General features: G+C 38.2%; 1 protein-coding gene across 12 annotated transcripts in view; it reads right to left on the minus strand.

The window, feature by feature from the left end:
- The window catches only part of UBR5 (ubiquitin protein ligase E3 component n-recognin 5), a 151,970-nt gene that overhangs the window by 105,295 nt on the left and 32,975 nt on the right, over positions 1–13,700 (minus strand). For 10 of the 12 annotated variants that reach the window (XM_050940483.1, XM_050940474.1, XM_050940480.1 and 7 more), the window contains 3 exons: positions 11,348–11,507; positions 4,667–4,816; positions 2,428–2,639 (listed from right to left, as the gene is read on the minus strand). In XM_050940483.1, the coding sequence (XP_050796440.1) occupies positions 2,428–2,639; positions 4,667–4,816; positions 11,348–11,507 (522 nt within the window). The remainder of the gene's footprint in view (positions 1–2,427; positions 2,640–4,666; positions 4,817–11,347; positions 11,508–13,700) is intronic. The other 2 variants (XM_050940482.1, XM_050940476.1) reach the window with 1 other exon arrangement.

Genomic DNA, 13,700 nt, shown 5'->3' on the forward strand with positions numbered 1-13,700 from the left:
GCAGCACAGCATCATCCTGTGATGAGGACAAAGGTCTTGGGTGAGCCAAAACCGTCTCTCCCCGCCCTGGAAAAAGTACCCAGGAGGGAAGACTCTGCCAGTTTTGCAGGAAGGAACACCGGTGATGCCAAGACTTGTGGTTAAGCTGAAAGCACCACCACCAACCTATCAGGTGACTTTGGCTTCAAAACAGAACAAAGAGCAGTACACAGGTTGGGCACTGGTCACCAGTAAGGGCCGGGCCATGGACTTCCATCCCAGCCACAAGGCATACACCAATTGTGAGAGACATACTGATCCACTGGCGGCTCCCAGAGTTCATCGGGCGATGTGGAGCAGGCAGAGGATGCCTCCAACTCGTAATCAGAACCTCAGGATCTGGGCAGAGCAACCCCAACTGAGCCAGCAGAAAGTCAGATTCATCCATCACCCAGAACGAGACCAGAATCGTCATCTCTGATTAAAGCAGTAGTATCGGTACAGAGCATGCCGGTGCCACAGGCAGTGTTGGTCCCAGAGCAAACAGTAGGGGAGCGCTCTAATACATTGACGTCAAAGGTGGTGAGAGCCACTATGAGAGCGCTTCTGGCATCAAATGCAGCAGGGCCAAAGAGGGTCCCAAGGCCGAGGTCTCCCACACGATTTTGGTACTGCCTCCATCCCCACCATAGGGAGGGGAGCATCTGAATGCAGTGCTGACCAACATGAAGGTTCAATGGTTCGCTTCATTAGAGGGTTTATAGGTGAGGCAGCCCGGGGAAAGTCCTGGACCAACAGTGAGATTGGGACCAAAAGGCAGAGGAGATCTGCAGTGGTCATAAGTGAAGCAGGCATCAACACTACATTTGGTACTGGTATCTCCTTCGTTGGTACTGAACTCAACAGATGCTCAGAGGCCAGAAACAGAGTCAACAACATGGGATTTATGCTCTTCCCACTCAGTAAAAGGGAAGCATCAGAAGTACCCCTGCCATTCTGGTGGTAGAACCGTTCTGTGCTGGTCCACATTTTTCCTCGGGGAGGTGGAGGAGTCACCCTGCAACTTGGAGAGGTTCTGAATGGTCTTATGAGACTTTTTCCTTGGAGCTAATGATAAAGAACACCTTCTTCACCTCTCTGGCAAGGCACCTACCCTGGAACGAGGGGCAACAGTGCTCTCCGAGCCAAAGAGTGATCTTTGGCCTAACAGGGCCTTGGTACCAGATCAGGCCTGTTCAAGTAGGGGCTGCTTGAAGCTAAGGTCCTGTGCCTCCTGAGTCCTCCTTTTAAATGATTTACAAATCTAACAGTGCTCTTTAAGGAGTGCTTTGCCAAGACGAAGTGGGGGTCACTGTGGAGATCACACCTACACACAAAGAACAATGTTTATCCCCAGTGAGGGTTCACCAGGGACACTAACACTAACTACTAACTTACCATACACACCTCTATCTCAATATAACGCTGTCCTCAGGAGCCAAAAAAATCTTACAATGCGGTTTCACCTATAACGCGGTATCAAACTTGCTTTGATTTACCCGAGTGCGCAGTCCTGCCCCCCCGGAGCGCTGCTTAACCACGTTATATCTGAATTCATGTTATATCGGGTCGCGTTATATTGAGGTAGAGGTGTACAATAAACTAGGCTAAGACTAAATAAGCAGTTGAGAGACTACAATCACACAAAAGCTCTGGCTTCAGCCATGGGCTGTGAAGAAACCGAAAGGGGTTAGGACAGCACTGTCTCATATAGCCAGGGGAGGGGCCACAGCCATGAGCACTGCCCCTCTAGAAGTACACCTAAGAAAAAGTCTCCAGCTCCAGTGCGCTGGGCATACACACACCTAGGTGGAATACACACACTGCATCTACTCAAATACCACCTAAAATTTTAGCCTGGGCTCCTATGGAGATGGAATATGGGGTGCAGGTGGGTCCATCTACCAGAGCCAGACGGATACTTCATTACTATTTGTGCACCTCTTGATCTTCACTTATTTAAATAACCAACCATGACAAAACAGGATAAATATAAACAAAATTGAAAAAAACTGAATAAAAATACAAGCCTCCTTTAAAGGAGCTGGACATGAATATGACCATTCAGTCCAATGCATAAGTGCAACTCAACAGGAAACGGGAAATTGTTTCATGGAAGAGAGAGCTTAAGTTCTTTGAGATTTCTCTGGTTGTTGCCTGCATGAGTGGCAGCCACAAAGATGAAATAGGTCACAATACAAGAGGCAACTGAACCTCAGTTTTAAGGGCATGAACAGCAATAATATAAACAAAACTAAACAAGCACATTTGGAATAATTTTACTTCAATAAAAAAAAAAAATCAAGATTTCTCCAGGGAAATCAGAAGTACAGACATTTCTATGGAAAAATAAGATCAGTTGCATGCAATGTACTAAGCATATAAAGGAGCCAAAAAAATTCTCAATACCTTATCTGGCCACCACTGCAAGTCTTCTCCTAACGAGACTGGGCTTTGAACAGGTGTATTCTTCTTATCCAGGTTTGGCTCCCCTTCCTTGCTTGTAGAGCCCCTTTCATTATCAAATGAGGCTCCATCAAGCCACCTTCGTTCACGCAAACGTAAAACGGACTCTCGTTCACGCAACAGCTCAGAGTCTCTCTCTAAGGGAAGAAGGAGAACTGGTATGCAATTGGGTCACACCAGTGGGATAAAAGTAAGCCACTCTCTAGTAAAGACCCTTCAGGATGCAACTAACAGCAGTTAAATCTATTCACAAAAATTTAAAATACTGATATATAAAAAAATCCTGACATGCAACATTCAATATATTAACCCTTTCAAGCATATGTACTTATTACTAGAATATAAAACATATCAAATGATTAACTGGAAATAAAGTTATTTCTAGAAATAAGAAAATCAGGTAGTTTCTATACTCCTGAAAGCATAATGCTTCATTTTTTACTCAGAGTGGTAAAAAGCCACAATGTGTTTAACAAGGTAACTTAAGGTTTTATAGTACAATATGCCCTGACATTTTACCATATGATGGTTTTTCTAGTAACAAAATCATCTAATCTACAACATCTGTTAGATACATTTAAGCAAGCCAAAAAAGAGTATTTATTAGAGAGTCTCATAGCAAGTTTCCCAAAAATAACAACTTGAAAAGGTTAAAGACAAAGCAATCTTTTAAAAAGGCTCTTGTAAAAATTTGATAATCCAACCCCTTTTGTTAAAAGCAATGTTTTACAGGACTGGATTTAATAAATTAAAGTATATCTGATGGTGGTTTTGTTGTTGTTGTTTTCTGTTTTGTTTTTTAAGTATTCAAATGAAAACTTTTCAAGAGTCAGACAAGTTTTAAAAAGGATCCTTGTAGGAAAGTGTTCCTTACCAAAATGCTTCCCCTCCAATTGGCCTATAAACTGTCTAATGCCAGTACTCTGCAGTTCGCTCATGCAGATAAATTTTTTAAATCAGGTAATCAAACTAACTTTCCAAGAGTCAACTATGCATGGAAAATAAGGATTATAAAATTCGTGGTAACGTCTTACATAGAATAAACCTTAGGAAAGGAAAAAAAGGAGGGATTTAGAAGGAGTTATGTCAAATGTTGAATATTTGTACATGCACATAATGCATTTAACCCATTAAGTACCTCATTTATGTTCATAAAATTAAATTGTAATTACAGTATGAAATGGTCACACTACTGTATCATCCTTTCAATAAATTCCTCAAAATCTTGGGTCTTTTGCTACTCTTAGACAAACGGGAACAACTTTTTACATAAGCCAAACATGACACCTTGCCCTGTAGGTAAAGTTCTCATAACACTGAACCTGCTCATTAGGAAACATACTGACCCTTGACTGATAATTTGTATCAAGAAATTATATGTTCAGCAGTTAATATACTAATGAAGAAAACAGAATTATGAAACAGGTTACAGCTGTACTAAATGAGCAATCATGGCAGAGGTTGGATTAACAGTTTGTAAAATGCTCTGGGCATCTATTGAGTAGAATTATCTTCAAGAAGCTACGAAGAAAAAAAAGCTACAGATTCTGTGCCATAAATATTAAGATTTAATGTAGTTCTCTAAGCATCTGTAATAATTTCCTACTATTCAAAGTGTTCATTAACCTTAGACAGTTACTACCCATTTCCGAAAATGCTTCAAGAGCAGCACAGCTTAGCTCTCATCTCCCGCCCCTGAATTTAAAATGGCCTTCACTCATGTATTTGTGTGCCACGATACAAGTTAACTAGTTAAGAAAATTAGAAGAGCACTGCATACTGAGCAACCTAAACCAAAGAAACTAGCTTTCAGAATGCTGCATGTCATATCAAATTTGAGTATTGCTTTTAGATCAGAACATTCTCAATTAGCTACATTAAGATAATTAGTAAGCAATTGTGGTTTAAAAAATAATCAGTAGGTATTTGTGATTTTAAAAATTTCATGCAAAATTTTAAACTGATTAACATCATCAAATTTCAAATTCACTCATGATTTTTGCAGAACTTACCTGTTCATATTAAAAAAATTACTATTAATTTTATCAAAACTATTAAAGACTTAATGTTTAACAATCAATTTGTGCACACAAATCAAAGTCTAAATAACTAGTGCGTACTACCACTAGCTTTTTGCACAGCAAACTACTTATTACAAAGGAAAAAAAAGATGCAAAATTACCTCGGGATGAGCCTAGCCTGGAAAGTGATGAACGCCGAAAGGATGGATAACCAAAGTAACTAATATCTTCTGAAAACATAGCATCAGCATCAATAATGACACTTGGGTGAGCAGAATGTATGTCAGCATCCAGAAGAGACATAAGATCCTCTATAAGAGGAGACAAGGGTCTTAAGTGAATAATCAGCTACTTAAAACATCAACTAGAGAGACCATCACCAAATAAACATCAAAACAAAAAATTTCCTACTTGTAAGTTGAATTTCTGCTCTTCAGATTCACCAGTACAAACCAATGTGTCTCCTATGCACCCACATTTACAATCAAGCACAGTGGTCCCATGTATGCAAGCCAATTTTCCCTACAGGAACTGCTCTGTCACTTGTCTAACCAAGTTTTCTGAACAAATCTTACTCGAAAAGAAAAATTTCTACACCCCAGAAATTCAAACCTTAGTCACACACTTGGGAAGAGCAAAGCATTAATTAAAATAAACAGCCAAACTCCATAAATTAGTTACCTAGAATTAGAAAAAACTAGTATTGCTATTAGGTAAAGCTCTCCCTCCAAAGACCCTGCCAAGCAAAGAGACTATACACGTTTCCAAGTGGCTGCCCAGCAAAATTTGCTTCAGAGATTAAGAAATTTCTTCACTCCCGGAAACAGTTGCTGTGCTTTCATAGAATAAGCTCTGAAGTCAGGCATAAGGTTCACTATTAAAATTAAAATGAATAAAAGATGTCTACAAAAATAGTCACTATTTCAAATCTATACAATAAAAATTAAGACCTAATTTGAACTACCCTGGGTCTAATCCCAACTCGAAAAATCTTGCGACCCTAAATAAAGACATTTACAATGTTTCCTCAACGAGTCCCTATTATCAAAGAAGTCTAATATAAAGGTAGAAACACAAAATCCCATTATAAAAAGATACATAGAGCTAACATGCCAAACTTAATCACCATGTAATACAATACACCCAGCTCTTCAGCCATGATCTCTCCAAGTATGGAATTTGTAAAGCCTCTAAATTATCATATACCAAAAAAAAAAAATGCAGCAACACTCTAGGATTTAGTGGAATTAATTTGAAGGTTAAATAATAAAAGCTCTGAACCCCGGCTGGCAGACAGTGATTTCTACTTGGACTTCTGGAATTAAGAAGGGTAAACCTAGATGAGATGGTATCCAAAAACTGAAAAGAAGCAGACACCCTGTATTATAACTTCTAGGCATCTGTCCTCTGCAAATGTTTCATTTCTTGACAGTGAAAAGGTCAGTCAGTGAACCTCAGTCCCTAAAGACCAGAAGGGCCACGCTAACATTTTCTGAAGCCAGACAAATAGTCCACCGTCCCACAATAGCTACTTGCTTTCTCAGCAGTGGTAAGACATTTCACATAAATAGACATTCACTGATGACAGTCATAAGAACATTAAAATGGCCATACTGGGGGAATAAACAGAACAGGGCAATTACTGAGTGATCCATCCCATCATCCAGCCCCAGGTTCTGGCAGTCAAGAGGGTTAGGGACACCTGGAGAATGGAGCTGCGTCCCTAGCCACCTTGGATAATAGACATTAATGGACCTATCCTCCAGGAATTTATCTAATGCTTTTTTGAACCCAGTTATACTTTTGGCATACATACTTTTGGCATTCTCCGGCAATGAGTTCCACAGGTTGACTGTGAATTGTGTGAAGTAGTACTTCTGTTTGTTTTAAACCTGCTGTCTTAATTTCATTGGGTGACCCCTGGTTCTTGTGTTATGAGAAAGGGTAAATAAAGCTCTCCTATTCACTTTCTCCACATCATTCATGATTTTATAGACCTCTATCATTCTTCCTCCCCCCCCACAACACATACACACTTAATAGTCTCTTTTCTAAGATGACCATTCCCAGTCTTTTTAATCTCACCTCATATGGGAGTTATTCCATACCTCTACTCTGTAACTTTTCCAATGCTAATCTCTTTATTGATTGATTGACGGGGGAGACGGGGGGTGGGGGGGAGGAAACCAGAACTGTTGGCAATACAGCAGCACAGACCAGCCTATATTGTCAGACCATCCGAGTACATACAATGGTGTAGGAAAAAGCAATGACCTGGCTGTCCAAATGTCTACCAGATCCTTCTACACACACACACACACACACACACACCAGAGCAGCCTAACCTCATTGTACCTGCTGGCAGCTCTCCACAAAGGAACAGGGTGGTCTAAATCCACCACCAATCTGTCACTGTCCATCCAAATGGCTGCAATGCACATCATCCCAGCCCTTTTTAATAGAATTAATCTATAGGAAGCATCTCTTGGAGAAAGTTGTTGAGTGTTCATCCAAGTTGAATAGCCTGCTTCCTCAGCTCAGCTATCAGAGACTGAAATTTCCTATACAGGACATCTAGAACTTAACAGGCATCCCTCCAGCCATATTGTTCATCTGCAGGTGGGAAATTTTTTTCAGTAGATAAGTTACAAGTCAGCATAACGCCTCCATAAATTTGAACAAATCTTTTAACAACTCTAACATACATGTTTGGCTCCTGAGTCTAAGAAAAACACGAAGAGGGCACAATATCAAACATTTATCTTTCCTCCTGTAGGACCAGTTCCAATTCAAAAGATAAAATTCTCTCTTCTATTCTCTATGCCATCAAATTATATATCACATAAATTTTTGGATTTAGGAGTCAAATCCAGTATCCTTCAAAGATCAGTCAGGCATTTTCTTTGAATTCTGTGGAGATTCAAATAGACTCAGCAAGACTAAAACTCAGCCTAAGAAGCTTGGGTGAGAACACAAAATATTCCATTACTTATTCAAGAAGTTCTGCCACATGACTTGATGCACCACTGTTCTCAAGAATCCTATCAGATTTGGTCACTTATGTTTCCGGCAATGTTATGATCATACATTTCTCATTATTGAGCAAGATAGGATGATCCCGATAGCTCTGTCCAGAAATGAAGGGACTTATACCTACTTCATCTGAATGAGCTACCAGTGAACACTGTGGTAAAAAGGAAACTGTTTTTGACCAAGCCCAGACAGTTCAGTAAGTGCACCACCAGCAATCACCACACACATTTGTTGGTATCGTGTCCGGATATTCTCCATCTTGGAGATCATTTTAAGAAAATAATTGGTTATTCGTCAAGTAGGAAAATTTCTAGGGACTCAATTTTTCATCTTTTCCTTATCTCCCAACATCACTAACTCACACTATGATGTAATACAAATACACCAGACAGTGCTGCACCTTTAAGTCTTCCACATTTCTTCCTTCTGAACAATCAGAACTTTAAGGAAAACATTATTTTATGTTCCACTATCCATAGCAATAAGTAAATGTCACTGCAATTATGTTTCACAAGCTTCTCTAGAAGCAATGTATTCTTCACGCTGAAAATCAGAACCAGGTATGTCTGTCATATATAAATTGCTAGGGAGGAACAAAATAAAAATCTAATTAACTAGGCTACCAGGATCTTTTTACGTTCTGGAGAATCACAGCACTTTATTAGAACAAAGTCCCAGGCAAAATTCCAAGCTAGCTCACTTGCCATGAGTTGCGAGCTAGTGGCTGAACCAGGACACCGGAGCATGCCTCTATCAAATGGTATTCTCCTTTCTGTAGTCTCATTTACATTACTAATAAGTAAAACACAGCAATGTATTCAATGGAGTCTCCTTACTTTGCCACCAACAAAGACAAGACGAGACTAGATTTTTTAAACTAGGTCATGAAAGCAAGCACGCATACATAAGAAAAACAAAAGCATTCATTAAAGGTGACCTGAAAAGGAAAAACAAATTGGGCTTATTTCCCTTCTTTGCTTTTTGTTTTTTTTTTTGTTTTTTTTTTAAATGATGTTTTAAAAGTGTCTGAAACATTAAAAATTCAAGTCAACTCTTTTATTATCTAAAAGACTATGGCGATTAAAGTACTAGTGAAATATGACAGCATAATATACAGGAAGCTGAAAATTGCATAAATTGAGGGAGAAAGATTTTCTACTCTGATTGTAAAATTGTTTTTTTTTTTTAAACACATATTTAACTCTAATGAACACTTTTAAAAAAAAACAAAAACAAAAAAAGGGCACTTCCTTGCTTGACAGGTATGGAGGAATAACCAACTATAGTGGATCACGGAGCACCAGGTGCCCATGAGGGAGAAAGAAGCAATATGTGAAGTTTCAATACCATTATAATTAAGGGGCCAGAGTTTAAAACAAACACTTCTGAAGAACTCAAGAAGCCCTCCAACCTTGACATTCCTGCTTTTCCAAAGTTTTAAAAACAAGCAGAAACGCATAACTTTCAAGCATTCATTCTATAAGATCAAACGCTAAGAGGCAAACCCCACTTTTAGCAAACAACTGTTCAGGATCACCTTTAAAAAAAAAAAGTTACTTGGAGTTACCACTTGAGAGACTGGATCATAAATGTTGGTTTTCTTGTAATTTTTTCCCCCTCTTCAAGAATATAGCGCTGTAAGTTCAAAAGAATATCCAGAGGCAAGAGGAGAAGAACAATTTCAGAAAATAAAGAAGGTTCAGAAGACTTAGGGTAGGTTATGCTTGGCGTGAATGAGAAACGAGACAATCAAAAATTCAATTTGTATCTGTTATGGAGTCTTCTGAAGGTGAATGTCACTATCTTTCACAAGAGATGCTGGGAAGGTATTTTGGTCCACCATTTTTCCTGGAGCCTATACTTTATCCTAATCCTAACAATTAACTTGACTCTGAAGAGCTAGAAGAACTGCTAAATTTGTAAGCAAAATTCAATATACAAAAGAAGAGAGTCACAGGCATAGAGTCGTCATATTTTTAAGTTGGCCTTCTGCCATGTCCGGATCATGACTATAGTTCAATACTGACAATTCTTAGTTATCAACTTTAGCCTGTAAAAATCTAATGTAGTTTAAGAAAGGCAAAGGAAAGCATATTCTGAGAACTTGGAATTCTGGATTAACTTCATCTAGACTGGAGCTGAAGGGTGTCAAAAGTGCCATTTCTGTTATTTCCAATCTCTTTGCCCACAAAACATTTGAAAATAAATCAGTTTTCTCAGGGGGAATGCGGGATAAGATAAGAAAGATTACAATTTTATGTAAGGAAGTTGCAGTCTTACCTAGAAAGGTTTGATCTTTCCAAAGGGAGGATCATAAAAAAAGTTAGCTAAGGAAGAAACTCTTTTCTAGGAATTTACTGAAAGCTTAGACATTGTGCTAATTATCTTATATTGAGCCAAGACAGTCTAAAGTCATCAACTGAGGTCACAGTACTCACAGACATGTTCCAAATCATAGATTGTCAGATGGTCCCTGCAAGCTTGCCGCTATAACCTGAAGTAGTACTAATCAAGAGAATCATTAGTTCAGCACAGAATTGGGGTGGAAAGAAACTCTGGTCTAAACATGGACCAAGGGTGCTTACCTACAGAGCTGGATACAATTTCAGGATTGATACTCCTGAGAAAACAAGAATATTTACTTTGAATAAAATTGAGGAGAGAGTAAAATGAACTTATTTCCTCAATTACATCTCTGGTAGAGAGACTGTGCAACTAAATACTAAAGAGAAAGGTGGAACAAAAGTGCCTTAATTTGCTTTCTCTGTGCCTACAGGTTCAACCAAAGGACTCTTGATTCTAAAGCAAAATAAAGAAGTTGTCAGATGCAAATACAGGAAAACACACCTTTATCCAATCACATGGTAGACAAGATAAAGATGAAGGAAGCCCATGAGCTTCTTGGTGAACCAGACGAGCAGAAAAACCCATTTATTAGAAAAATATACTAAAATGTCATTCTATCATACAAAAAGAAAAACTACTATGCACTCAGAGTTTAGATGTTTGATTTTCATACTATGCATCTAACCAGAACATACAAACATTAGACTTGGCTACTACATATTTTCAAGCATGTTTTCCTACTGAGTAAAGTCCAATTACGGAAATATTAGACAATGCAAGAAAAGGTTGAAGGACTTTTAAAAGCAATTACAAGGCAAAGACACTATTTCAAAAAAGGCTCATCCAGCACGACAGCAACACTCCAGCACTGCTATAAGATTAGTTATGAGGATACTTTGGATACTAAGGAATAGACACTCTCAATAAAACTGTCAAAGACTATTAAGCTAGATCCTATTGAGCCCTTACACAACATAATATCTTAATAGAAAGCTGTACACATTATTCTCTAAAAAATGCATCTTAGAAGTTCGCATTACCACGTAAAGACTAAGATTCAAAATTTAAAGAATTAATTTCATCATTAGAATTATAATCCCTGGCAGTCATCTCACTGAACAGTAGCATAATTTGTAATGTTGATGATGTGAAGCCCAGCATCCAAAAGACTCACTTCTGTGTTACCCACAAAGTAGTAAAGACAATAGTTAGTTTTTTTAAAACATGAAAGCTATTCCCTTCTCCAAGCTTCCCAGTGCAACCTGTTATCCATATCTTAGACGGAAACCTCCTGGATGCAAGGAATATCTTCATTGTGTATCTTGCACAGCACAGAGCACATTGCTGATGCTCAAACAGAGAGAGCTGAGAACTTGTTTGCATTGTCAGATAACCCTTTTGAAACAGGAGAGCTCAACAGTATTTGAAAGATGGAAAAAAAGTAAAGATCATGATATACAAACCTCCAGGTAGATATGATTCACTTGCTGTGTCATCTCCATCATCTCCATCTTCATCATCACGGCTCAGCAAATTATTTACAGCAAGATTTACGTCAAGATTTGTCCGCTGGAGTTCTCGTATAATGACACTTCTGGACTTTCCTTGTAAAACAACTTGTGCCTATAAAATGCAGAACACTGTTTGTTATTTGTAATTCCCAATTCACCAACCACCACTCAGTGATTTCTCTCTACAAGAAGAAAACTTCCTGAAGCAGCAAAAAGTTGGAGCGCTACGGTTGACTTCCCAAAGAGACAAGCATAGTGTATGAAGGTCAATGGTCAACATTTTGATTCACCAGTACATGGAAACCAAGTTTCCAAATGAAAAGCAAGATTTTGGGATTTGGGTTTTGTAAGTCCCCAAAAGCCACGTGATAATTTGCATACGGTAATGAAGAATGTGAAGGTGAAGAAGCTAATGAACAAAGGTAATACAGCTGAAAGATGGCTCCCATATAACAAGTTAAGACTGCATTTTCATTCCTTTGCCCCACATACTATCTTCCAATTTCCTTAAAAAAAAAAAAAAAAAAGACTTTCACCTCTCACAATATCACCTTCTGAAGATGCACAGTTGCATACAGATGTTAATGCATTATTTCAGATAAAAACCACATTAAGATGGAGTTACGGTTGAAAGTACACATAGTAATTTAGACTCTAAATTACCATGTGTACTTTCAACCTTAACTCCATCTTAAATGTGGTTTTTATCTGGGAATATAGAAAAAAATGGGACTGTAGCCAGAATGTAGTAATTAACTCATAACCAAGAGTACTAAACCTAGGACACTCAATTAAATTTAAAAAAAATACAAATGGATACAAATAAGATATGGAAGTGCACACAGGTACACACCCTGCTACCTTCTCTGTTGAATAGATCTGGTACAACACCTTTTGGAAGGGAATATTTAGAATTAATGGGGTTTTGGCCAATATTTTTCATAACCCAAAAGTTTTTCTGTAGGAAGAGGCTGGTACATAAAGTCTTCTCTTTCAGAAACCCTCAAGAAAAAAAACCCAGTGGTTCAAATGAAAAAGAGTCAAGATGCTATTGGGTAAGACTGTCACCCTATACCAGGGGTTGGCAACCTTTCAGAAGTGGTGTGCCGAGTCTTCATTTATTCACTCTAATTTAAGGTTTTGCACACCAGTAATACAGTTTAACGTTTTTAGAAGGTCTCTTTCTATAAGTCTATAATATATTACTAAACTATTGTTGTATGTAAAGTAAATAAGGTATTTAAAATGTTTAAGAAGCTTCATTTAAAAATTAAATTAAAATGCAGAGCTCCCCGGACTGGTGGCCAGGACCCAGGCAGTGCGAGTGCCACTGAAAATCAGCTCATGTGTCACCTTTGGCACGCGTGTCATAGGTTGCCTACCCCTGCCCTATACTGTCAGGAGGCTTAGAGGACCACCTGTCCCACTGAGAACAAGGAGATAGTGACCACTATGGAAAGGCCAGGTTCTTCATGGAATTCTCTCTGTAGCAGGTTATTCTTCAGCAGAGTCTGAAGAAATTCAGTTATGAAGAACAGGAAAAAAAATGCCATCAACCATAAAAACGGTTTTTCAAATGAAGCCTATATACCCAGATTTTAGTGACTTTTAGCTATTTAGAAAGTCTGAGGAGTCTGTATTATTCTGTTTTTAAATCATTATGGAGAACAAAGCTGTTGATCATTAGGTGCTAGATTTCTTAAAGGACATTTTAAATTTAATTTTAAACTATTGAACTACTTAATGGATTTACTCGTGAATTCTCAAAGAATTCATTTTATACTCAGAGTAAGGAGAGAATATACTGTATTTTTCTGTATATAAAGATGTTTAATCCCTGCTGTAAATGAAAATCTCAACTCAATCTTAACTGTGGAGCTGCAGCTGGTTCCATAATGTTGTTAATCCCTTCCTTTCTGTCAACAGTGGCTCTCCCCCACCTCGGTCTCATTCAAACACATGGGCTGCTATGCCCTCCTATACAGACTTTTAAAAGACTGAATTCTCAACCTGCTGCTTGCCTTTTCTTTTTTTTTTTTTTTTTTAATTAAGTCTACCCTCCTTTGCTTATGCATCTATTCCTTTATCTTTGTTGAACCAGGTCTTTTAAAACTCCCTCAATCACTAATGACAAACAAACTTTCCTAGGAAGTATCCTCAACTTCTCCAGCATTTAAGCTTTTATTTAAAAAAAAAAAAAAAATTCTAATGCTAAGAAAGCTTTCCAAACGTGAAATGAAGTAAGTAGATGAAATGCTGTCTTCTTAAGTCCACAGGTAATAGCACAACTTACAAGAATCAGGTC

Source organism: Gopherus flavomarginatus, chromosome 2 (genome assembly GCF_025201925.1).
Source record: "Gopherus flavomarginatus isolate rGopFla2 chromosome 2, rGopFla2.mat.asm, whole genome shotgun sequence".
NCBI classification, from domain to species: domain Eukaryota; kingdom Metazoa; phylum Chordata; order Testudines; family Testudinidae; genus Gopherus; species Gopherus flavomarginatus.